The 25,776-nt window shown below is 40.7% G+C and overlaps 2 protein-coding genes across 3 annotated transcripts; both read right to left on the bottom strand.

Moving 5' to 3' along the window:
- Window positions 1-1,184: 1,184 nt before the first annotated feature.
- Window positions 1,185-8,937, bottom strand: vmn2r1 (vomeronasal 2, receptor 1). The gene is given in 14 exon segments (XM_067595769.1): window positions 1,185-2,370; window positions 2,937-3,136; window positions 3,377-3,615; window positions 3,872-4,067; window positions 4,253-4,413; window positions 5,166-5,331; window positions 5,384-5,635; window positions 5,776-5,896; window positions 6,407-6,591; window positions 6,821-6,946; window positions 7,105-7,296; window positions 7,480-7,722; window positions 7,809-8,100; window positions 8,604-8,937. Coding segments are annotated over 14 exon segments (2,910 nt in total). The 5' UTR covers window positions 8,828-8,937; the 3' UTR covers window positions 1,185-2,057.
- A 1,917-nt stretch (window positions 8,938-10,854) lies between these two features.
- gmps (guanine monophosphate synthase) lies at window positions 10,855-25,435 on the bottom strand. Of its 2 annotated transcripts, none has more exons than XM_067594403.1 (16): window positions 25,183-25,435; window positions 23,410-23,582; window positions 23,158-23,272; window positions 22,650-22,747; window positions 21,442-21,545; window positions 20,423-20,616; window positions 19,561-19,726; window positions 19,007-19,158; window positions 18,600-18,773; window positions 17,209-17,314; window positions 16,840-16,955; window positions 15,605-15,730; window positions 14,544-14,659; window positions 14,265-14,395; window positions 13,105-13,277; window positions 10,855-12,899 (listed from the first exon to the last, which is right to left on the bottom strand). In XM_067594403.1, the coding sequence occupies exons 1-16, from the start codon at window positions 25,207-25,209 to the stop codon at window positions 12,798-12,800; spliced, it is 2,073 nt and encodes a 690-aa protein (XP_067450504.1). In that variant the 5' UTR covers window positions 25,210-25,435; the 3' UTR covers window positions 10,855-12,797. The 2 variants fall into 2 exon arrangements, with proteins under 2 accessions (XP_067450504.1, XP_067450505.1); XM_067594404.1 differs by lacking the exon at window positions 25,183-25,435 and adding an exon at window positions 24,528-24,655.
- Window positions 25,436-25,776: the final 341 nt, after the last annotated feature.

The following is a 25,776-nucleotide window of genomic DNA, read 5'->3' as shown; positions in this document are numbered from 1 at the left end:
TTATCACGCCAACCAGCACTACTGGTCATACAGTAATGTTGCACACGTGTTACTTTACATGAACATTTACACCATAGCTAGTCAACTATCTTCTTGTTCCATCCTGTTGGCACCTGCTTAAATCTTAAAGCTACATTCGGTTGGTGATTTGAGGGGGGATGCCATCCTCCTTGTTATCAAAATGACCAAAATGCATCCTGATTGTTAACATGCCATCCTCCCAATTATCTTGAAATTGCTGATAAATTTTTAAGATATTAGATTCTTTTCTCAAGATGTTCTTGTAGTTTTTTGTATCATTGCAGTCTGAGAGTCATCTTACAAAACAAGTGAACCTACATGGGGGGATATGGGGGAAGGACGTCAGAGGTAGAGTGTAATTCTCCCTCATAATAACCCATCCCCTCCGTTAAAAATCATTTATTTAAAAAACAAAATTTGGCTAAAGCTAAACACAAAACATTGACATATGGCAAACAGTTGAATATTTCCACATCTAGCAGAAACAGAGCACAATTAGCTTTCATTCAGAGTCTGGTCACTTGATGAATTTAAGGCTAATTTTCACTCCTTTTAGCTCTGTTTTGGTTTTCACCAAGTCTTGAGGGAAATATCTGGCTCTTTAGCTGCTAAATGCTCCACTATGTTCACCAACTTGTCACTAACTTTGCCTGTTTGCCACTGGGAAGGTACCACACAGTGGGTTTATCAGAGCTTTTTTGCTGAAAGCAGCTGCCTGCTGCATCTGCAAACAAGGTTGATGAGAGCAATGAGACTGAACCAAACATTGAAACCAAAAAAAAAAAAATAGTTGAAAGGTGATAAAATATTCCACAGAGGACTGGGTTGCATTAGAGATGAGGAGAACTGCAGAGTTTGTGATATTCTCAGTGGTTTCACCACTTTAAGCAACTCCTTTCACGTTACAGTATTTGATTCATTTTTAATAAAAAATGAATCAGTTTAGAGTCACATACACATACTGAAACAATAGCACCACGTGTGGGTGACAGAATTTCCCTAAATGTGCCACAAATCTCTAGCACTCTGTTGATTAAATCAGCACTGCTCCCTCATACCAGCAGTCTTTATAATGTGGCACATTATTGATTTAGAGAGTAACACAGCAGCACTAATATTTCTTGTTGATTCAGTCATTTATTTTGAATCTGTCAGTCCTCTAGTCTGCAGACAATGTACTGAAACAGCTGAACTATGAGAAGATTATTTCTGATTTGTGTAATACAACACAATATATTGACTTGCATATTACCAAATATTTGACAGTCAGTAAATTACTTAAAGTGATTAAATAAAATGTATTTCTAGAATATGTTTTTGCATTGACAACAACAATACTTATTCATGACTGAAAATAAGATTTATTACATTGTTAATATGAATTATGCCAATAGAGTTACATTCATTTTATTTATGTGTGAATATTTTTTACTTAGATTTCTTAGATAAAATGACAACAGAACAAAATGAACAATCTAAAGGAACAAAAGCATCTCTGACAGTTAGAATCTGAATTTGTTAAAATATCAGAGACTTATTAAAATATCAGATGACTTACAGACATCATGGTAAAGCAAGTAAAGTTAAAGTTAAATAACTCTTCTAAGGATGCAGCATGAATTTTTTGTGTCTGAACTCACTACTGACTTATAACTGAAACCCATCATGCACTGTGACTAATTATTGAAGTATTTTTTGCATATTGGGACAATAGATTTGACAGAAGTAACATATTTTTAATGCGTTTTAGTGATATTGAGTAATCGTTGAGGTAGCAGTTGTATTTCCTCATGGATATTGCTTATTGAATTAGCTACATCTAACTCATGTGAAGCTACACCTTCAGTCCAATCAGAGTAAATGTACAATATTTTGTATATAATATATTGTTCTGTGAATTATAGACAAAACATGATGATTGTAATATAAATCCTAATCAGCTGGACCAGCTGCCAAATGAAGCAGTGGTAAATTCACCAGCTGCATCGTTTACAGTTTTATTTATTGTGACTCAGTTAGTTCTTAGCACTTCTTCACTAATCATCAATGACTGCCGTAGCATTGACCTCAGTAGCAGCTGTATTGAGTGAAGCTGAGGTCCCAGTTGAAGTCCCATCACGTGGTTTGGTGTGAGGCCTTATCATCTCCTCAGTGTTGCGTTCAGGTTTGACCAAAAGAACGTAGCACTTGGGCAGGAAGATGCAGGTCAGCAGGCCAAAGCTGGAAGCCAGGATGGCGAAAATCTGGACGGCCACCATGAACTTGCCACGTGTGCTGAGGTAAGCTGGGACAAAGGAGATCCACACGATGAAGAAGACCAGCATGCCGAAGGTCATACTCTTCGCCTCACTGGAAGACAGATTAAGAAACATGCATCATGTCTCTACAGTGTCAAAAAAGAAGTTGTTTATGACCAAAATGCTTGACTAGAGAAGAATTAATGCTTCAAATCTGAAATGTTGGTATAAAAAGGAGCAACAATTGGAAATTAAATTTTTAAAAATGTATAAATTTGATGCTCTACACATATTGACATTTTACAGAATATTACAACTGTCTAATTCAACATAATTCCCTCTAATGTCTGCACACAGCCAGAATATGAGGATGTAAATAACAATAAAAAATAATATAAATAGAAAAAGAAATAATTCCGCTAAACATGTTACTCTAAACTTTACTGTCATATTCATGTTTTTTCCGGACAAAAGACAATTTTAAGATCAGTTTTGCACCATAAATTTTACGTTTTACAGAACTATTATTACCTGTTAGCTATTGTATATGGAATACAACACAAAATATTTTGGGGCATATCATGACTAGACTCAAAATCAATGAGTCATAACTATAATGAAGAAATATCATTGAGTATTGTTTAGTTCCACCTTTACCTGAAACCTTTTGTTTCCTACCTGAAGTGGTCCTCCAGTTTCCGGGCTATGAAGGCAAAGATGAAGGCCAGCAGAGCCAGCAGGATGTCGTAGGCAAAGATACAACAGATGAAGACCACAGAGCCTTCGTCGCACTCAAGAATGATCTTAATATTCTGGGCGGAAGTGTTCTTGACAGGGTATGGAGGGAGGATGATGAGCCACACTGTACATGCTACAGCCTGGGTAGAAGGATGATAATTCAGTAAAATAGCATCATGTGATAATCATAATACAACTTTTTAATTTGCATATAGTTTATATGTTTTTAAAATAAAATGACACTTATTTATGAGAATCCTATGCACTTACAATATAAATATGTATGCCTGCTTTTGATAAACCCACAAAAAGATGTTAATCCTTTAATCCTGATCAAATGTGCAGGTTTCCTGTTATTTATTTATTTCTTTCTTGTTTACCTGTATTAATGTTGCCACAGCAGCTATCGCCCTCTGGTGGGCAAAGGTGAGAGTGTCAACTTCAGGGTTAGCAGAGGCAGTGACATCATTGTTGTTGTTTGTGTTTGTTACAATGACATCAGGACTGCCACTGTTGGCAGCCGCCTCAGCTGCAGCCTTTGCAGCTTTGGCAGCCGCTTTGGCTCTGGTGCGGGCCGCTTTCAGAGCCTGGGCTCGCATCATCAACACTGCCGCTTTTCCTGAAGTAAAGACAGTGATGAAAGAAAGAAAAGAAAAAATCCTTTCATAATTATGATATTTTTGTCTTGGCCAAGGGATGTAAAAAAGTGAAATATGATGAAGAGAAAGTACACTCATTTCTACTGGTAACTACAAAAACCCTGGAAATACTCAGACTGTGACAGACACACAATTCATGGGACCAGTGTCAAGCATCAAATGCATAGAACTTGTGAAAACACAAATGAGGTGCATCTTTTTTGACAGTGTACCCACCCATGATGGAGGAAAGGCAGAGAGCAAAGCCCAGAGCCAGAGCTACTTGGCTGGTCATGCAGCTCCACTTCTGAGGCTCTCCGAGGAAGACGATGGAGCAGAGGAAGGTCACCACCAGCGAGAAGAGCAATGAGAAACTCAACAGAGCATCATTGGCTTTCACCAGAGGAGTGCCAATATTCACAATAAACACCACCTGGAAAAGCAGATAAGAAACACACTATGACCATTTTTTACACCACATTTTAGCTCCTCACTCACTACATTCTGGATGGAAACAATGACAGTAATCGATGGGACAATCAATGTCAGTTGCAAAAGCCGTAAAAAGGAACCTGTTGGTATCACTGGTAGGTTTGTTTTTCCGTTTATGAATCTCACCCCAACAGCGATGGTGACTAGGGCTCCAAAAGCAGAGATGACGATGAGAGTGATCCCTAGTGGCTCTCCAAAGGCCAAGAACTCAATGATTTTGGGCACGCAGGTGTCGTGAGCTTCATTGGACCAGTAGTCCCCGCTGCACAGGATACATTCACGGGCGTCTGTCAGAGAGACGAGAGGGTGATAAGAGGCCAGCAAGGTCACATTTATCTAATGTTGTTTAAACTGATGGTGATTTCCTTGCGTCCCTTAAACATTCTCAGTTTTTTTTCCAATTCAAATTTTCCATAATAGGTGATATTTGAAAATGTTCAGTAATTAAAAGAAAGAGTTCCAGTGGATGCAATTGTCCTCTAAATCAGGACAGGATTTATCTGTCATAATAAGACTATCCTGATTTGGCATTGTTGCATTGTGACATGGCAATAGAAAGGGGGAACCTGATGGATTTTGAAGAAAGCCATGGTTAGTTTTGCAGCATATTCTAGGGTTGTGAAGCACAACTTTCTCAACGTTTTTTCAGTATTGCAGTAAAACATCCATCCATCTTCTTTACTGCTTATCCTCTAGAGGGTCACGGGGGAGCTGAAGCCAGTCTCAGCTGACATCAGACGAGATTCACCAGTCAATCATAGAGCTGACATATAGAGACAGACAACCATTCACACTCACATTCACACATGTGGGCAATTAAGAGTCACCAGTTCACCTAACCTCATAGCTTCTATCAGATGCAGTTATCACATTATTTTGCCTGTTTAATAAATGAATGAAATCTAAATGGGATCCATGAATCTGTATTCTGGACAGATAAGTAAATTAGAGCAGTACTCTGACTTGTGATAGACCACATGAATGCTGACTAAACTTGTCTTCATGCCTTTGAGGTACAGTTTAAAAGTTTTATACTGACTTATTGTGTTGCTGATTTCTCCATCGGCACATGGGATACAGTCAAAGCAGCAGACTGGCTCTCCCTGCCGAATCCCCTTCCTGGTCCCGGGCTGACAGTTCTCACTGCACACTGACCGAGGAGGCTGGAAACACACATGTGTTTACATGATTTTGACATATACATACTGTATATATGAACCAACTAATCATAATCTAGAAGAGCATGTGGTTAATGGCAGTCTCAATCAATATGCTACTGACCTCCAACACCTTATTGTTCCACACAATGGAGTCGTTCATTATGGTCATCCTGTCCTCTGGGACGGCTGAGCCATTGTAGTGTCCCACAGTGACATAAGATATTTCCCCATTACTATTGAAATGCCAATTAATGATGTCATAGAAGCCCTCCACATCCCCCTCAGTAAAGTAGATCTCCTCATCCGTGTTCGGCACTTTAAAACGGACGTTCTTCAGGTAGTACATCAGCTAAGAAAGAGAGAGATGGAGCCAGATTTAAGTCAAACATAAATATACAAGGTAGTACACACAGACACACACACACAGACACACACACACACACACACACACACACACACACACACACACACACACACACACACACATACCTGCCATGGCTCAAAGTTGGTGATGTCAGCACAGCTATTCCCACTGAATGGCCCCTTTCCAGGCTCACAGTGCTCCAGGTTGTGCAAGGCATGGGCAACAGCGTACACGGCTTTGTACACACTGTGAAGTGACATCTTCATCCTCATCATCATCATCATTCACAACATCATCCAAATTTCTATAAGCATACAACAACATATCTTTACATACATACAGTTTTGGTTTCAAGACCTCCAAATCTATATTTTTTCCCTCCGCCCTCAATGCACTGGAGGTGAATTTTGTTTGTGGTGCTTTAAGCAACACTAACATCCCCTCTTTTTTTAGAAACAATGTCTTGGTTACTATGCAACTTTTTTATCAAGGACAGAACTGAAATAGTCTTGATGAAAACTGTTCATATTGTGCTCGGTAAATTCATTAAGTATCCACAAAGGACTTGTGGATACTTAATAACACAAAGTGTTTATGCTTTTCAATGCTTAGAACTGAGCATTTAGTGGTGGTCATGGTTTGCTACCAGTGGTGGATGTATAATTTTAGTATCAGTTGCAGTAGCATAAAAATAAAAGGTGAATTTTGTTTCAGTAGTGAAAATTGATAATACCTGTAGTGTTAATGAGAACTGACCTGTAGGTTATTCGTAACTGGGAGATGTCAGAGTACGTGTTGTTGAGCTTCCCCAGAGACTCACTTCCTGTACACAGACCATCAGCAACCCCCCTCGCCGCCCTGGAAAGTGTCCCGTTAAGCTCCTTGGCCTTCTGTTTGGCCTGCCGAAGAGCTTTGCCATAGTCCAATGTGCAGTTAAACAACTGTAAGACAAAGATGTGGTTGAAAACCACTGATTGTACATCATCTAAATAAATGCAAACTTTCTCAAAGATTTCAGTTAACTGTCACAAGAACTGCCTGAATTTTAGTCAAAATCAGGTTTCCTGTTTTTTGCATATGACAAATAGATGGATGAAGACAGATGACTGGTCCCTAACTCATCACCCCAAGTTCCTCAGATCAACTGGTCAGTGTAATACATAGTTTTACCGTCTCCCAGAATTCCTCAGTGAGAGGGTCAGCATAGGGGTCCAGCTCCAGCAGATGGCGCTGAAGACCAGGGATGTCTGCCCTCTTCACCCCAAAGCCCAGGGTGCCATCCAGCACTGAGTTCACCTGGTCACAAACAATGCACATGATCAAACTCAGCTCAAAATGTGATTTATTCATTTTGTTCACACTGGTTAGAGGCCTGGGAGCGTCTGTGACTGCTCAATCTGACTGAAGCAACAAACATCAGAGCTTTCATCCCCATCACTTGACTGAGCGCTCACCCCAGGCTGGTTGATGAGGGCGGAGGTGACCCAGGCCTCGCTGGCGATCCAGGTGCGGTTTGTCACATTGTGGTGGAGCAGCTCCAGGATGAGAGGACTAAGGTCTACATCTGATGAGAAGACCACGATGATGTTGGCCGTGGACGCAACTATGGTTTCAACAATACGCTGGATGCTCTCTGGGGAATTCACCTGAAGTGTGAAAAAAGGGTGTTCATTTTTAAACAATAATGCATGGTCATACCTCTCTAGAAAAGACATTGTCTGATGTGATTGAACTGACAAGGGTGGCAGTGAAATACTGACTGGAGTACAGTATAATATATGCAAAGTAGAACAGTATATGAAAGATACGAGCAGACTTTAACTGATTACCTTAGGCAGTGTTTCAGAAAAGGAGATGCACACGCCGGCCTCCTCCACCTGCTCCTTAAAGTCTTTGATGCCATACTTGCCATAATCATCGTCAGCAGCTATGGTGCCAACCCAGGTCCAGCCGAAGTGCAGCACCAGCTGGGCCATAGCTGTAGACTGATGTTTGTCATTGGGGATGGTCCTCAGGAAGGTGGGGAACTGGAACTTACTCTCCAGGGCAGAACATGATGAACAGTAGCTGACCTAAAAATGAGAAGATGAACATGTTTTCTCTTTCTGTTAATCTTTCCTTGTCTTAATGACCTTTCTGCTACCCACCACTGCCTTACCTGCGGGAAGTGATAGAGTCCCAGTATCCTGGCAGTGGCGATGGACAGGTCGGAGCCCCCGGCACCCACTAGAGCAGCCAGAGGTGCCCCAGTCCCACAGCGGTAGTTGGGTACAGCCTCGTCTTGGCCTGTCAGGTAGGTGAGGGTGCCCTCCACAGCCTTGGAGATGGTAAAACAGGAGTCATAGATGACGTAGCCCAGGTCAGTGTCGGGCAGCAGGTCATCCCTCTTGTTAATTTCATTGATGGCGAACAGCATGGTCTGAGTCCAGCGGAAGGTACGGAAGTTAAACCTGGAGGATGATGGGAGAAAGCAAGAAAGAGAGAACTGATATTAAGAAGAAAACTCAGATCCACATTCATTAAATGTACTAAATTAAGATAGTTGATGACTGGAAGATGTACAGAGTATTTTAGTCTTCTGATGTTATTATCTAAATTAGCCACAGGAGGACAGTTCACAGACTTGCTGATTATTGTTGTATACTATCCAGTGAAGGCCCGTCTCCATAATAATATGGGCTAATTGGCCCCTGAGGTGCTGCCTTTCTTAGTTTTGATTTCTGTTGTAAAATCATGAGGATGAGGATCTCAAGAGTACGTTGTGCGCTTGAAACACAAAATTAAGTCACTCAAGTTTAATTTTAATAAGTTTAATTCTAATTTCAGTAAAATATACAATCATTTGACTTGGAGAGGCCTATGAGATCATCTCTGATGAGTTAAATATAATCTAACACCAATTTAAGAAAGACTAAAGCAGCACAATCACACTGATGAAAATGACTTAACTTACCCTTCACACCCCGAGGACACAGGCACCCTTGAAGTGTTGCCATCACTGGACAAGATGCGCTTGTGCACGGGAAACATCCCCCCAATGACCACCTTCTTCTTTTCCACATCCTTGTAACCGCTCAGGTTGAACTTGGCCTTCAGCTTGCATGTAGACTCTGCTGAAACAGTGTAGAAAAAGTGGAAAAAGGCACATAATCCGAGCAAAAAGCGACTGATTTCCATGCTATTTGGATGCAGAAAGGAGTCGGGAGAGCTCTCGCTGTGGCAGGCAGCAAAGGAGACAGCAAAGTGTGACAGGTGTCTTATCTGCTCTCGGGGGAGATGTGCTGCTCGAGGTAACCTGAGAACAGATTCAACAGTGCAAAGATGAAAAGCAGGACAGGGGATTACTGTGAAACTGGGGGAACATTAATCTTGTCATTGACAAGAATGGTTAAATTTGTTCATCTTAGTCAGTGTTATTATCTCATTAGTCACATTCAAAAGGTGTTACATTGGTTTTGTTCTCCCACCAAGAGCAAAAACTGGACCCTGGACCACCAAACGAGCAAAAACACACAAACACTCCTAAATCAAATGAACTCCAAGAAACATCCCATAATTTCTTTTCTTTTCTCTCTGTTCTCCTGTAAATAGCAATCAGCCCATCAGTCAGTGCTCGAGTCGTCCGCAGACAACAAACTACCACAGGCCAGGAGTTAATTGGCAGCTGCATGTGGTAACTTGTACAGTGTTTTTTTACGCAACATTGCAGTGAGGCTACTGTTCCAAAATTGTGCCTTGTCCCCTGGGTCTGGGTCGGTGGTGTGTTGATGGGTGACTGAACTTGTCTGCTCTTGTCTCTCAGTCAGCGAGGGAAAACACACACCTGCACCCCCAGCACACAGGGAGGGATCTCCGCTGTGTAACATCACACAAATAGGCACAAAATCAAATCACTCTCTAAACTTCTATCAATAATGTGACTGTTTATACTGTAGTTGACATATGTCATTATTATTATTGATGATAAATGATCACCTTATGACTTAAATCACTTTCAGGGACACAAACCAGACTTAAGACCGGTTAATTGGGGACAATTTGTGCAACTGGGGACAAAAGCCGTGTCCCTAATTGGTAACACGCTGACTTTTGGGTCAGTGGTTAAGGTTAGGGTTAGGGTAAGTCTCCAGGAAATGGATGTAAGTCTATATAAATACCCCAAAAGTGACTTAAGTAAACCTATGTGTTTGTGTGTGTGTGTGTGTGTGTGTAATTAAGCCCTTGTGATCTGTCTCAGGCACATGAGACTTCTGACTGGCACTGATGGGATCTGTGAGAAATCAATTATGTACAGTAATTTGCAAAAAAAATGCTAACGTACTAATTTCAAAGGCCAGCTCCTTGCAGAGACGAACCTTTTTCCATCGTTTGTTTGTTTTTAACTTTTTTCATTATAATGTCTAAACAGTGAGGAATATTTGGTGAATGTGAAGGAAAGTGAAGGATTTTCCAATATGGTGCAACAATGTTTGTTTTGAAGACAAAACAGTTTGTCTTCCTATTTAGCATTTCTAAGCAGTATATCAACCCAGTGTAATATACTGTAGCAGTAAGCATAAGTGTTATTATATTACAGATACAGTATAAGTCATCCTATGGGCAACCATAAGTGGATGCTGCTGTATAAACAGATAATGAATGACAATATAGTAAAACATTTGTAAAAGTATAAAATACATTTTCAGAGAAGTTATAGTTGTTGACAAATACTGTACATTAATAAACACTTACAATGTCCTTATATCTGCTTATAACTACATTATAGTGTGTTATAAACACATTTACTAATGTTTACATACTGCTTATAAATGCATTTTAAATAGGGCAACTTACAGTGAAGTATTACTGACAAAACAAGAGGAATGATTTGTCTTATACTGCATACAATAATGTTCAGAACAGATAAGTCTGCACAGGGAAGAAATGCAAAATAAACTCAGACTACAGTTTGTTTCACAGGAAATCCCCCCCTTATTGAGTCCATACAAGACTAAATAAATATTAAGGATGGATATTTTTGGCATGGTGTATCTATAAGGACTGGCACTAGGAATTCACATGCATGTTATGAAAGCAATGCACTTCTCAGATCTAAATCACTGTCTCTGCACTGAAGCCTGTATGTGATGTATCTTAGAGATGGTGAAGCTAACAAATATACAGTACAGTGAACTGCAAAGTACACAAGTTGATCACGGCAGAAGTGGGAAGTTTCCACATGGAGATCTTTATTAAAGCTCAGTTTTCCATTGTACAAATGTCATAGTTGAAACTGCATGCAGTGGCTTGGTTTGAGGCACGTTACTAAGGAGAATGAGCATTGTTGAACAAAAAAACCCAAAACAAACGAAAAAAAAAAAAACCCATCAGACATAGAATTGCATAACTTAATCTTATCGATATTGCAATTAAATCCAACTACAAAATTATGTCTATTATTATCAAGCTGTTGTTTTCTATGGAGACATATGAAACATAAAATACACACATATAAAAAGGCAGAACAGAGGGAGAAACACTAATAACCATAGCAGTTCAGACAAGTAAGGAAACCATTCATTTTGCATTGGGAATATTCTGCCACTAAAGGTGAGGGAGTAACAGAGGATGAGAGGCACGGAGACAAATTCCGGAGGCATGAGAAGCACCACGCCCAAGTGAGATGTCTCTATCTTATACGCTTTTTAAAACTCAGTTAAACCTGAGCGCTGTATTCACTGAGGTCTAGATGACAAGAATGACTAGTTTTGACAGAACAGAAAAATGAACCAGTAATGCCTTTTTTTAGACACAGTGAATTTACATCGGAGATGGCAACTGACAGTACTCCTAACCTGACCTGTGACACTACAGAGCAAAACACTTAATAAGGTGAAGTCTCCACTGGATGTACAATTCTGTTGATAAAGCACAGAGGCTTTATGGGTGAGAAAAAAAAAAAAAGCGCCCCTGCAGAGCAAAAGAGCAGCCAAATAATGTTGAAATGACGACAGCAATTTACACACTGTGGTTATAAACTCTACTGTACTTATAATTTTGTTATTAGTTAGTCCTCTTGCCATGTTTATTCTTCATAAAAAGCATACATATTGCAGCATGAGGAGAAACTGTTATATCCTCGTCTCTGGAAAGATCCAGGTCAGATCACACCAAATGAAAAAAACAAAACAAAACAATAGAACAGGCACGTACAAAGTCACCCATCATATTGGCCTCCTGCACAGCTGGTTAACTGCTGTCCATGATGGGGACGGCAACAGTCAACACCTCTTGTCAACAAATGTAGCTTGGAGAAGATCGTCAGAGGAGCCCAGAACGTTATATCAACACAGCATATTCTACTTTTGGCAAAACAAAACAACAACAAAAAAAAAAAAGCTTAAAAATCATTGATTGGTCACATAGGTTTTGTCTGTTTTACTTTGCACAGACAACCTTCTTCATAGCACAGTATACAGGCAGAAAGTGAAAATGAACAGAGAGAGAGAGGATAGTCTTAGGCTGAGGACATTGACCTACAACAGTAAAACAAAAACATTTGACCAAAAAGAAAAAAAAAAAAAAAAAAGGCAGAAAACAATTGAAGATTTTCAAAACCCTCCTTCCACTGTTCTTTTTTGTGACACTTCTGTTTACTTATTTTTATGCTTTGCTCATCCCACAATGCAACCTGAGGCACAATAAAGTCCACTATCTGTACGTTCACAGCATCTGGCCACTTGCCTTTAATAGTCGACCTCACAACAGGAAGCAGCAATTTACCTTTTTATCATAAGAGAGGAAATACAATTGTTGTACATGGAAATGAAACAAAGTCAATATATTATCAATAACCGACATTAATCGATCCCTATCGCCAAAAATATTAAGACCAGGGAGGAGTGGTGGGGAGAGCAGAGTAGTAGCGCCTTTGCGTGTGCGCCCGTCACAGTACGGTCTGCCTTCCATGGGAATGTTGAAGAGAGGAAGGGGAGGTACAGGAGGGAGGAGGAGGAGGAGAGGAGGGGAGGGGGGGAGAAGGAAAGTAGGAAGGGAGGAAGGACAGAAAAGAAGGAGAGGAGTTCACCAGCCCTCTCTGATATCTGTTGAGTGTGTTTGTGCATTGTGTGTGAGTGTGTGTCCTATCGGTGCAACGTCATGTTGTGTTTTATTCCCACTCTGTGGTGCCAGGTGGTTTGGAGGTCAGATCATACATGACTCTGGAGATGCCTGGAATCTTCTTAATCTCATTTACCATCTTCAGCACCACCTGGGAAGACAGATAAGCAGATGATTACTTCTCTGAGACATTTAACAAAATCTAAAGAATTCGTCAGCCCTAAAGCCACCAAAACATGTTAAATATATCTTAAAAAAGTATCAGTTATTTCTGCAAGGAATGGTAGTCAAGCCTAGTTGGGATCCTGATAAACTTGCTAGAAACTGAGACCAAACCGAGCTGAATGAAGATATACCTCCTCAGGGAGATGGTTGCCCGGCATGGCGGGGATGCCAGTCATGAAGTCGCTGGTAATGAAGGTGCGGACCACCACGGAGCGCCGGCAGGATGGCTGCTTCTGCAGTGGGTCACGGTCAAAGTGCAGAGGGGTCAGGATGACCGGCATCTGGCTGATCTTACCAGAGTAGCCTGAAAGAAAAACATAGCCAGAGAGAAGGAAAAGTGTTTATTACTGCTATCACAAACCTTAAGTTAAAAAGAAGCTTCACTGCCTAAGACGGAATCTGAAAACCATGTTTTTGGTTAGTTTGTTCATCTGTACGGTGGGTTGTGGTCATCACTAAAAAAGTTGGAAAAACTCTTCTCTGCTGTTTAGAAAATATTTATCAGGTTTGTCACACTGCACCTGTTCAATAGACACTACAAATACCTAAATTCTAATTTCCTCACTTCAGTAAATAATATTTGTGTTCACCTGGATCACCTGGTAAATCAATTACTCTTTCACTGCGTAAAGGACCAACACTAGATTCTCCATCATCTTTGCTGTTTAAATGTGCATAAAGTTATGGACAATGTTTCAAATTTGCTGTTTTAGTTGAATGTTGAATGTAAACCACATCTTAAATCAACACAATGAAACATCAAGCGTAACCACAGTCACAGGCACAAAAGTACAGATATATTAAATAAAGAAAAATCTGCTCAATAGAGGACAAGAAAATGTTCTCAAACAAATATCTAGTTTGTCTCCAGGAATATGTGAAATTCCCCTTGCTGATACAAATATGCTGACATTCAACTGTTCATTCAAAAGGTTATATGGCCACTTGATGGCACACTTAAATTTCTCTACAAAAATTCTTCAGCCCTCTTATATGTGTGAGCAACTACAGTCAATGCAAGCTATTTGGTCCTCTTCCAAATTGACTTGTCAGAGGGCAGAAACATCAAAATCTACCGTTATACTTTATGCTTTCTGTTGTAATTCAATAAATCTCTGCAACTCATAACTTCTAGACATAAGACATTACCACTGGCATCAACATATGATAAATTTATCTTAAGAGATTTTATTAACAGAGTTTGCCAAATTCACATAAATTATCCCAAATATATAATGCTCTAATAGCACTAATTTAAAATGTGTGAAATCACTGAGGCGCAGACACTTACCAGACTCTCTGAGAATAGAGTGAGCTACAAAGTCAGCCTGTCTAAGCGTGCTCAGAACGCCTGTGGTCAGGAAGGTCGGGGTAATGTCTGTAGGCGGCTCCTTCACGTGGGACCCAAATACATACACAACTCTGGGAGGGAAAGAAAACAAGCATGAATGAATTAATGGGTCTGTTTGTGAGCTGCTGATCATTGCGTCAATGTTGAGTGTCTGATGTGGCAAATTACTGAGGAGATATGAAAAATAAAAACTATAAAAAGGAAAGATTTGTGTGTTACCTATTGATGCTATGGCACATGCGAGGGATGAGTCTGGCCAGGAACATGAGAGACTCCCAGTGTGGAGATTCTTTACTTGTGACGCCGCACACATAACTGTAGGACCGGCAGTCACCCTGTAGGACAGTGAAAGACGGAGAGACAGAAACTTCAGTTTAATCTGTTCTCAAAGCTGTTAATAAAAACAGGCTTTAGAGAGCAACAGATGAAATTAAATGAGGGAGAAAAAACCTTAAACAGATGAGTGTGGGCACGTGTAATTTTCCTAACATTTAGTTTTTCCTGTTGAATAAACAGGGACGTTTTTATAAATAGATTTCCAACATATTCCCCAGGCAGTAAAAGTCGACTTTGTTTGTCTACCGTCTCCTGTCTGTCCCACAATTTGAGGTTTAGGCCAAATTTAAAACTCAAACAGGAAGTAATAGAACACACCCAGCACACAGTCACCGCCTGACTGTAATGTTTGGGTGGGGGAAGCAGTCATGACCGTCGTTCTCTCCAGGCAACACTGAAACTCAGTTTTTACAATTGGAAAGTTTTTTTTGCCATGTTTAAACATTTCTACAGAATATACGTTTTGTACACGTCAGAGATGACGTCGGAGGTGCTGAGAACGTCTGACATGTGCCACAACAGATTTCTCCTCAGAGGGTCAAAACATATGAAACTGAGAAGCTTTGTGTGGATGGGCATGTCTTGTGGATAACCACTAAATTATAGATATAACACAACAAGAGACAAACAGCAAGAGTGAGACACACTGTTTCAAGCTTCCACTGCCTCTGAGCATTCATCAGCCGCCCTAAAGGATTCTCCACAAATATGCAACAGCTTAGCAGCAAACTCGCTACATCTGGACAAACCTTTAAAATGTTACTTGGGCCCATAGCAGGTCTACTTTAAAACTAGTTTGACTACAGATCAATACATTTGAGTTATAAATCACTGAAGAGAAGATTTGATGTAATAATTATTGATTGACATGGACGGTGAACAGTCAGCACAGAGACACAGAGTGACTGACTGTCATTCAGTTAATCAAATCCAAACTGGATTACCTGGACGCCGACAGTTTTGATGGGCAGCAGGAAGGCATTGAGTGAATGAAGGCTGGTGATCTGCATGAGCTTCTCCTCCTCCTCATCCGATATGCACGACTTGACTCTCTGCAGCAAGGCGTGGGGCTGGAGAGGAGAGAGACAGAGAGGTGGTATGTTAATATGCAAGTGAACCTCATAGTTTGACAAATACACTCCTGTCTATGTTGTACCTACTTTTTAGTCATTTCGGGAACACTTGTCATTCACCAGCTGATTCACTGCGTCGCCACAAATGAAGTGAAGTCTAATATCATACCTATATAAGTGCTATGTAGCATCACAGGATCATAAAGACCTTTCCAGTACAGCCATTAGCTTTGTTAATACAGCCACAAAAAAAATGATGTGTAATGTTGAAGTAGAAATTTACTTTGAACCTGTATAATTTATCTGTGTACAACTATTCTTCATGGTGTAGCCAATTATTGAGTCCTCAGTTGTACTTTCTTGTTACAGCTAAAGCCCATGTAGCTCTATTTATAGCTCTTTGTTCATACGAGAAAAAGGAACTTACTAGTCACTCTGGGAAAAGAAAAACTCACACAAAGTGGAAACTACACACAAAATCTTAAAATCACTTGAATTACACCCAAAACAAATAATGTGGGTTATTGTGTAATGTGGCCAATGAACCAGCAGAGGTTGCACATTATTAACCATTTAATTAACGAGGCAGAAGAAGAGCAAATGTCTTCTCCTCTGGTGAGTGGGCACAGCCTCCACTGTATTGATTGGTTGGCTACAAACAGCCACTGCAAATTAAATAAAATCAGAAAAATCAACCAAATCACCAAAATCTACAGGAAATACTGATGTGTCATTTCATAATAAATGTTAGTTGACACATTGTTTATGCTCCCGGTGCATTTCTTAAAGACATCTCACCAATAGTTTGTGATGCTTTGAGTTGACTGGGAGTTTATCCCTCAGTCCTGCATCTGTCTGATTTTTTTGGATCTGCTACTACTACTACTACCTGATGTCAGGAAATTCACAGTCAACACTAACTCAGGAGCGTTTTAGTCAGCAGTGATTAAATTAGTGCTCAAACTGTGCATGATTCACTGCAAACACGTATACAATTTGGTGCGGGGAGGAGGGGGGGGGGGGGGTTGTTTTGTATCTCTACAGATGCAGGACACCAGACAGCTAGAGTCAATAATTTTTGTTATATACATCTATAGTGTTCTGACCTTTTTGACACTTGCAGAGAAGTCTGTGACGATTTTGAGGATGTTGTTTGTCTCTGCAAAGTCCTTGCAGATGTATGGCTCCTCTGCACAAATCACCCTGATGGACAAACCAGGACCTACATGTGAAGGAGAAGGAGGAGCAGTCTTAGCAAGTACAGGAGTGATGAGTTATAAAATATAATTGAATATGTAACTGTGCGCATGAGGGAAAGAGAGACAGATGATGAAACGATACACTGACAAACAGATCAAACACCAGCATCTTTAAGCATTATGTTGATGCAAATCACTTATATACGTTTTTGTCAGAGCAGTCACATCATAGGTGTGTGTGTGTGCGTGTGTGTGTGTGTGTGTTTATGTACTTGCCAGGGAAAGGGTGTCGAGAGACAATCTCCTCCGGCAGACCCAGCTCCCTCCCCAGCGCTCTGACCTCATCTTTATGGAAATCTTTCAGTGGTTCGATTACTTTTCCCTGGAGGACCACAAACAAGTGAGATCAGCATTGCAACAGTGAGGGAGTGAGAGAGATATGCTTAGATGCACAGTTGGGCATTTCTATAGAAAGGCTGAGGAAAACAACAGAAACTCCAAATAATAGTCAAGAGTGAATGTTTATCTTCACAGCAGCTTCAGTGCTTATTTGAGTGTAGTGTGATACTGAACCATTCTCTAAGATAAAGAAGCTATTTGAGGGGTGAAGGATGTAGAAATGTACTTTGAATAAAAAGTCAATCATGTTTCGGTGTTTGCTGTCCTCCTAGAGTTCAAGAACGCTCTCCAGATTGTGTGGAGATCATAAATATGTGTCTAGTATAGGAAGCGAAGACTATCACACAATAACACTATTTTTCAGTGACTCAGAGGTACTGCATAATGGCTCTGCTTTTGTTTTGCTTTCTTCGTGACTTTCAAAACCTCTGCTCTTGTATGCAAACAGCAAATACTTTTTTTTTTTCCCCCACACAGTTTTCTGGTTTTCAGTGATGAGCAGAAGTTAATTACACTTGTAAGTCCTTGAAAGCATGATAAGGTACAAAAGAACAGCACGGTTTAATAATCTGTACAACTTAAGTATCAAATAGCTTGTCTGGTGCAGACTGCTATGACAATAACTGGGGCTTAAAAGAAAATCTCTGTCAAAGCGGTAGTAATCTTATCAGACACCACTTATATCCTGTGCTCCAATTTCCTGTTTTTAACCTTCTGGTAAAAGATTCAGGGTACTTCAGTGTATGCCGAACCGCTACGGGCCTTTATTCATTAGACATTTAATTTTTTTTAATGCCAAGAATTGGTGTTCTGCTAGGTACAGGTACTGTGCAATATTCTCCACTCCGACTACAGTGAGTGAGAAAAAGATGTGCAGAGGTGATGTGACGAAAGTGTGAGTCTGCTGGAATGTAATTATGTGTAATTATGGTGGATGAACACCACACAGTATATTGTGCCGTATAATGAAAGACCGTAGTTCTGGTGTTTCATGACTATCAGTAGAATCAGTCAATACCAGCTAGTAAGTCAGCTATTTATTGATTTTTCTACAATATGCTCGACATTGTGGCACCATCTTCCTCCATTTTTAGACAGCTAGTGAGCCTCTAGGGGTGACATACGGTATAAATGCATGCGTTCACAATTTTGAAAGGCACAGTGGATTTACATATATACTGAGTATCATGTCCGTACTCTGAAGCAGCAGAATGTATCAGAGAAATAAATTTACAAGATGTGTAGGCGTGTGCGTGTGTGTGCAGTACCTCATCTCGGAGTTTGCGGATGAGCTCGGTGTCGTTGTGGTGTGTTTTGATGACCTCTGCCTTGCCACTGGCGAGATGAGAGGCGCTCTCAATGAGGTCGGGCCTCAGGGTACCCTGGGCCAAGAAAACCTCTTCTGGCTTCAGATTCATCTCTCCAATCACTTCATTCGCCACCTGTGAGGCAACACAATCCACAAAGTCAGACACAACACTGAACTAGCGAATCAAGGGCAAACAAACAAGCAGGTATACTGTCAAATATACTGTATAGTGTTGTGTATTTATATAGTTTGAAAGTATACAAGCTGTAGGCGGGCAAGCTGATAGTCTCAAATTAATGTGTGATTTTAAAAAAAACTTTATTACGGCACTTTCCATAGAAGAATTACCTAAAACCTTGTACTGACCTTGACAAATGTATCTCCAATGATTTTCCTTTTCTCCTCAGGGTTGGTGGTCATATTCAAGGTCTTGCTGATGCGCTTCCGGGGCGTCCTGTCTTCCTCAGAGATGGGAAGTGTTGTCGTTCCGTTGTAGAAAGTGTGAGCTGCATTTACCACTGGAGAGAGCAACATTTTAGAGGAGAGAAAGAAGAAGGCAGGAGACAGAATTGGGTTATGAGCAAAACAAAAATGTACATCAAACCACATCAAAGACAAAATACATGTAAATATAATAGTTAGTTCAGTATCTTGTTATATCTAGGGCTGCAACAAACTGTAATAATGATAATCAACCATCATATATTGAGTGCAATTAAAAGTATGATTCTTAAAACATTATCTGCAAATTGTTTTCACATTATTTATTTCTGTTATACCTTGATTTCTACAACAGCAAAGTATTACAAGAGCAATCTATCATTTCCTCATGGAGTGATTCTAACTTAAGTTTGTTCATTATGCTAAATATATTTCTCAGCCTAGTAAGGTCTTAGTCTACTTCATTCAAGACCCTCTACCTTTGAGTTTGATGCCCAGTTTGGTGAGGGCCTCCTCCACACTCTGACTCTCTCTCTTCCTCATGAAGCCGTTGTCGATGTGAACTGCAATCACCTGATCCTGGTTCAGAGCTTTGTTGAGGAGGGCTGTGCAAACTGTCGAGTCCACGCCGCCACTCAGCAGCACCTGAGGACATCATGAGAAATAAATTCACTACTGTGTGAAGCTGGAGTCATTGCATTAGTCATGTTGTCTCCAACATATCTGATGCTGCATCTGCTGGAAGGCTGTTAAATCATGAACTCCATTAAAAAGGAAGAGATGATTACAGCTTTGACACTGCTTTACATCTAATTAGCCGACTACCAACTCTTGGGACTCGCACAACCAAGATGCAACACTTGCCGCAGGAACATGCTGCAGCTCAATAAGAACATAACAGCTAGTAAGAGATGTAACCCTCAGTAACCTTTAGTTGAGGAACAAGAAACAGAAGCTACATGTACTTCTTTAAATATAAATCCTGTTCGTAGAGCCTGTTTTCTACGCTCATTTATCGCCTTCACACTCCCCTGAGATGAAGCCCAGTTTGAAGGCGCTCAGGGAGTCGACTACCACTTTTCAGACAGAACTGTTTAATTTGACAGTTTAATTGGTTCTACTTAACTTCCCACCACTGCTGCTGTCACCACTTCCTGAGTGGCTTCCACACTTCATACTCAGCACCGCTGCTTTACACATTCAGTCAAATTACCACCGATGTAACAGGATAAAACATGCTTACTGTTTTCTTCCATTTTTAGCCATCTTTCTGCCATAAAAACGGTTTGGATGCCATCACAAACAACACAAATTCATGACACTTTGTGCAGTTTCACTCACCAGCACTTTAGACTTGTCTACTTTTTCTCTGATATCATTGATGCAGGCCTGTTGGCGGTTCTGTACGGTGAAATTACTCGTGCATCCCGCGATCTCAAAGAGGAAGTTACGGAGCATCTCCATGCCTCGCTCTGTCAAGTCGACTTCAGGATGAAACTGTGTCCCGTACAGCTTCTTCTGTTCGTTGGCAATCCCTGGTAAAAGCACACACAAAAAAAAAAAAAACAGATATGATGAGGGGATTGTTTGAGTTGCCTTTTATCAAACCCTCTTCTGAATGCCTTGTGAAAATAATAGTCAAGATAGATTTAAATTATAATATTCGTCCAAACCAAGATGTCAGATGAAAGTGAAAACACAATCTAAAAATACAGAGTAATCAATTGTCTCAGAGGCTGTGTTGGATGTCAACACATAGGCTTTCTGAGTAACAGAAGGGGGGGGGGGACTTGGCCACAACTTAGTTTTGTTAATGTTGTTATGTTAAAGGTGCAATATATGACATTCAGCCCCACTAGGTGTCACACTAGAACCAGCATCAGCCTGTCAGACCAAAACAAACGTGCATATGATTTACTCAATAAAGTTGGGGAAAAAAAGAAAGCGGTCCCTGAACTGATCAAATATGGATCAAGATTCTGTTGTATTGCCTATTTCTCGCCTCAGATGTTTTCAGAAATATAATAATATAATATAATAATATTTTGTGAACTGTTTAGCTGTAATTTGAGAACGTTTGTGCCGCGGCCGCCATGTTGGAAATGGACGCTGAGGGACTCACATGCACTACCATGCACGCTCACGTGCACTATCAGCCAGACCAGCATCCAAAACAAAGAACAGAGAAGGTCAGATTATAACGCTCACAGAAGGAATGTGACTTAATTCTCCGCCCAGGTCGCCATTACTTCACTATATCTTTACATAGCAAATAGTTGTTTGCTGACATCTAGCAGGGCTGAATGTTGTTTATTGCAACTTTAATCAGGGTCACAGTGTCTATCTTGCATGTTTCTCACCGGCAATGATGTTCCCTGACTGGGCCACCACTTTAAAGCCATCAGCCACTTTATCCACACTGTCTCCATGGGTCAGCAGGACCAGTTCCTCCTTCTGAAGGCCTCTGATGAGATGAACAATCAGAGAGACGTCAGAAGATGTGTTATGTCAAATAACATGACATAGAATAGTTATGTGTACAGTCCATGTTTTCACTGTGTGAATGTGAGTTAAGTGAGAGAAGTAGACGGTAATAAAAGACTCTGCAGTTTTATCCAACAACCAGAGAAAATATGTAATTGATTGGAAGCTTCTGTAGTGCTTGTAGTAAAATATGCAACTGGGAAAAAGCAGCTGTGCTTAGCACAATGTCTACAACATGTTGTCAGCTACTAAAAAGAAAGAGATGGTACTGAATGTCCATTCACAGATCTGTAAGTGACTTTTTTGGGTTCATTTTTAGGGTGGGTGACAGGATGATTACATAGAATGATAGTTTGCTGATTTAGATCTGTTAAATAAGTTTGTTTATGTTTCTGTCTGACCAGCATTCAAGGTGTCAGATGAAACATATGCCAATAAGCCCTAAAAGCACAATGTAAGCACCATCAGTAGTTAAAATGTGATTTATTTTACTGTGCACAAATCTCCAGCCTGTCAGATTCTGTGATACTATACACTTGTGGCCACCAGATTCTGTTAGTAGCAGCTATAAAAATACAATATATGACAATGCAAAAAACTGTGAAGCTGAAATTTGTAATCAGGTCACAGAAGCTGATCAGATGCAGAATACAGTGCAACAATACTGAGCTTCAGTCATGGGTAGCAAATGCCTGAACCGTTTCTTTCAGAGCATAAATCACCTACAATGTTCCACTGTGGCTTTACAAGAGATTTCACATGGATATACTGGATGTTACATTTAGAAGCTTGTAATCCATTTGTTCTGTCACCCAACCCTAGTTGATCTGTAGGAGCGATTCTGTCTTCCATGTACTGATTCTCTCTCTATGCTGTGTGTCAGGCCATGTTTTTCTGGCCACAAACTCAGTATGTTTCTTCTCAGTCTGTTATCTTGCCAAATATTTCTAGTTGTAAGGTAGAAAATGCACAAATATGCAAGAACATGCAGCTCCAAGACAACAATCACAACTACTTTGTATACTGATATGTATATAGAATGTAATAACAAACTCCTTATTGTCCACATGAGAAACCACATTACCTGTAGAGGGAGCAAGTGTTGTCCAGTCCAATACTGAACACTCCATCTTCCCTTACACTCTTCTTGTGCACTGTGCCACCAAAAACTTTATTCATCATCTGTAACACAAACAGCACAGAGTTAACACTTGGACACACACAGACTTCATTTTAGTGTGATTCCAGACATGCTAAGACTGCCTGTGGTTGAGAGAAATGTGCTTGAGAACGGACGGCTGCTGGTTTTAATTTCCAGGCTGGCTGGGAAAAGTGAACGAGTAATACTCTTGTCTCCCTCAGCTAGTGTCAAAGTGCCCTTGAAGAAGCTGGTGAAGTCCCAGCTGGCCCAGGGGAGCTGAACAGCAGCCTGGAGTAGAGTGATAGTAAAGTGTAGCTACTCAAGAGTGAAAGCATGTAACACACATGCTTTCTTGGACAAAAGCCTCCTGGATGAGCGAAAGTCTCCCTAGTCATTCTAAAAGAAGCCCATTACAGAATTTTACTGTGTGTGTATGCATGCAAATAGATACCTGCATGCCATAGCAAATCCCAAGGACGGGCTTTCCTATAGTGAATATGGCAGGGTCGAACCAGGGTGCATCTTCTGCATACACAGAGGCAGGGCCTCCTGAAATGATGATTGCCCTAAGGAGGGGGAGAGAGAGAAAACAATCAAGTCAAAATGTATCATGAAACACTTTAATATTAGAAGAAAAGTGTCATAACACTGCTATAAAAAGAAAGAAAACAATACATTTCTGGTTTATATGCTTCTTGCTCACCTGTAGCCCTGTTCTCTGATAGCAAAGGCTGGGGTCTCCAAGGGAAGGATCTCAGAGCGCACACACAGCTCTCGCACCCGCCTGTCGATCACCTTGCCATACTGGGCCCCTGCATCCAGGATCGCCACTGCCCCCTCACATGATCCATTCTGCTCTGCGCTGCTGATCTCCAGCTGTGGAGAGACACATTCAGAAAAATACACATTGTCATTGCTTTAAGTGGAGAAGTGTTCACACATACAAAAAAATACAGTCATTATACTGTCTTTGTTGCTGGTTGGGGTAGGAAGTGGACTTTACTGTGCTCCACCTCTGACCTCCCTGTGGCAAATGTGACTCAATAAGGTCTAACATAATTACGGACATGTGAGCTCCACTACTGACAGACATCCACTCTTGTGAAACGTGCTGCAACCATTCAGCTCATCAGTGGAATCACATGAGTCCCACAAGTTAGTCAAAACTTATTAGTGAGAATGTTTGACAGATCTATTTCAATACTATCCAAGGTTATTCAAACTGTAGCAGGGTCTACTGCGTCTCCCCAACGCTAAGACACAACTATGTGTGTTTGTGTGTGCTCCAGATATTCCTCATGTTGTGGGGACGTAAATCTGTTTACATAGTCATGTTGTAAACTTGCCTCCCTTAACGTTAATCATTCATTTTAGGGTGGAGACTTGGATTAAAGTTAAGGGTTATAGCGTATATTTTATGGTTATGTTAAGGTTAGGTTAAGGATTAGGGTTATAGCTAGTAGTTGTTATGGTAAAGGTTGGGATAAGTCTCCAGGAAATGAAAATAAGTCAATGTAATGTCCTCTGAAGTAATGGAATTTCAGTGTATGAACTACAAACAATAAGTCTGCCCCCGTAAACAAAAGTAGGAAGAGAAACATGATCCCACGTGTTCAGTGGAAACACTTAGCTACGCCGTATATATGTTTCTTAAAACATCTTCACCTCCGATTTGTTATCTGAAGTGGAGTATAACCGCTAAAAAACAAGCCATCGTCAATCATAGCAGCACAATACACAAGTGCAGTACAAATTAAACGTACGATTATTACTATTTTATCATTAAGTAAAATACTTGTACCGTTTTAAAGCAAACTTTACCATATCAGCTGTAGTGTCTCCGGTTGACAGACCGGTAACCGCAAGTTGGCTGATAGAACAGTTAGCTTAGTGACGACGTTAGCAAACTGACAGTTAACGTCCGCTCTCAAGTGAGTGAAATTAATTAGCTCAATGTCACTTTCCCCAAATGAACCTCCCAAAATCTAAAATCATAATGCAGGACTTCCAGTTACAAATTCAGACTGCCCGGCTAACGCCTATGTAGCATGCTAGCTCACGGGCAGTATAAACAGCGGTGATCATTAGCCTGTTAGCAGCTGGCTAGGTTATGGCTATGCTAAAACCCACGCGGTGCTTGGAGGCGAAGGGTTTAGAGGGGATCCACCATAACAGGGAAGCAAGCACATTTAAAACATAAATATGTAAAATAATGACTTCTGCTTAACATAACTGAGATATCCTGCCTGGCTAGTTAGCAGCTATATGAGCAACATGTTAATGTAACGCTGCAACAGGCACACAACCACATACTCATTGCTGCTGCTGGTGGTAACGTTACATGCTCTCCAACTTCCCCCCCGGAGGTGCACACAGGCCGTAATTAACCGACAGAGGGGGGGAATACACCAGTAACCGGGGTCTTAACATGAAGTCAACCGGGCTACACAGGAGGACCGGAGCAGCGGGTACTGACCTTGCTGTCTCCGTTGCACAGAGCCATGGAGGACCGCCGTGTTGTGTTGTGAGCTCTCCCCTTCGCCTCGATGTCCCACAGACAGACAGAGAGAGAGAGAGAGAGAGAGAGAGAGGGAGAGAGAGAAAGAGAGAGAGATACAGGTTAGCTCTTGCCTCAGCACGCCGACTACTGTTTCAAAAGCAGATTGGGGTTGTTGGTAGGAGAGAGTGGGCTGTCACTGGCTCTCCTCCTTCGGCTGGGGAATAACTTTCACAGTGGAAAGAGACACTGCTTAAATGTGACTGTGAGTCAGGGGTGGAGCACAAAATTCAACCCCCCTCCCGAAAGAAAACGAGACTGGTTTATACTCCTACTCTACCTCATTGCATTTTTAAAACTTCAACAACTTTGCACTCTTGTCTAATCTATATGTTACCCTATGTTTATATCTTATTATATTCATAGTATATGCTAAGGTTTTTTTTCTAATATTCTTGTATTGAGCTATTTTATGTAGTTATTTGTTGTTTATTTTCCTATAGATATATATTTCTATCTTCTAGTGTTGATATGTATATTTACTGTTCCCATGCAATGTCTGAATAACCTGCT

The sequence above is a fragment of the Thunnus thynnus genome, chromosome 7 (assembly GCF_963924715.1).
Source record: "Thunnus thynnus chromosome 7, fThuThy2.1, whole genome shotgun sequence".
In the NCBI taxonomy this organism is placed as follows: domain Eukaryota; kingdom Metazoa; phylum Chordata; class Actinopteri; order Scombriformes; family Scombridae; genus Thunnus; species Thunnus thynnus.
Note: the sequence above shows the minus strand (reverse complement) of the source record. Positions and strands in the feature narration are given on the sequence as shown.

What these genes read in the sequence shown, in the direction of transcription:
- gmps (XM_067594403.1), bottom strand. Translation starts at nt 25,209, where the DNA reads ATGGCTCTGTGCAACGGAGACAGCAAG. An exon ending in ATCAGAGAACAGGGCTACAG is followed by an intron (nt 23,273 to 23,409) that starts GTGAGCAAGAAG and finishes CCCCCTCCTTAG; the next exon opens with GGCAATCATCATTTCAGGAG. An exon ending in TCTCTGCAAGTGTCAAAAAG is followed by an intron (nt 15,731 to 16,839) that starts GTCAGAACACTA and finishes TCTCCTCTCCAG; the next exon opens with CCCCACGCCTTGCTGCAGAG.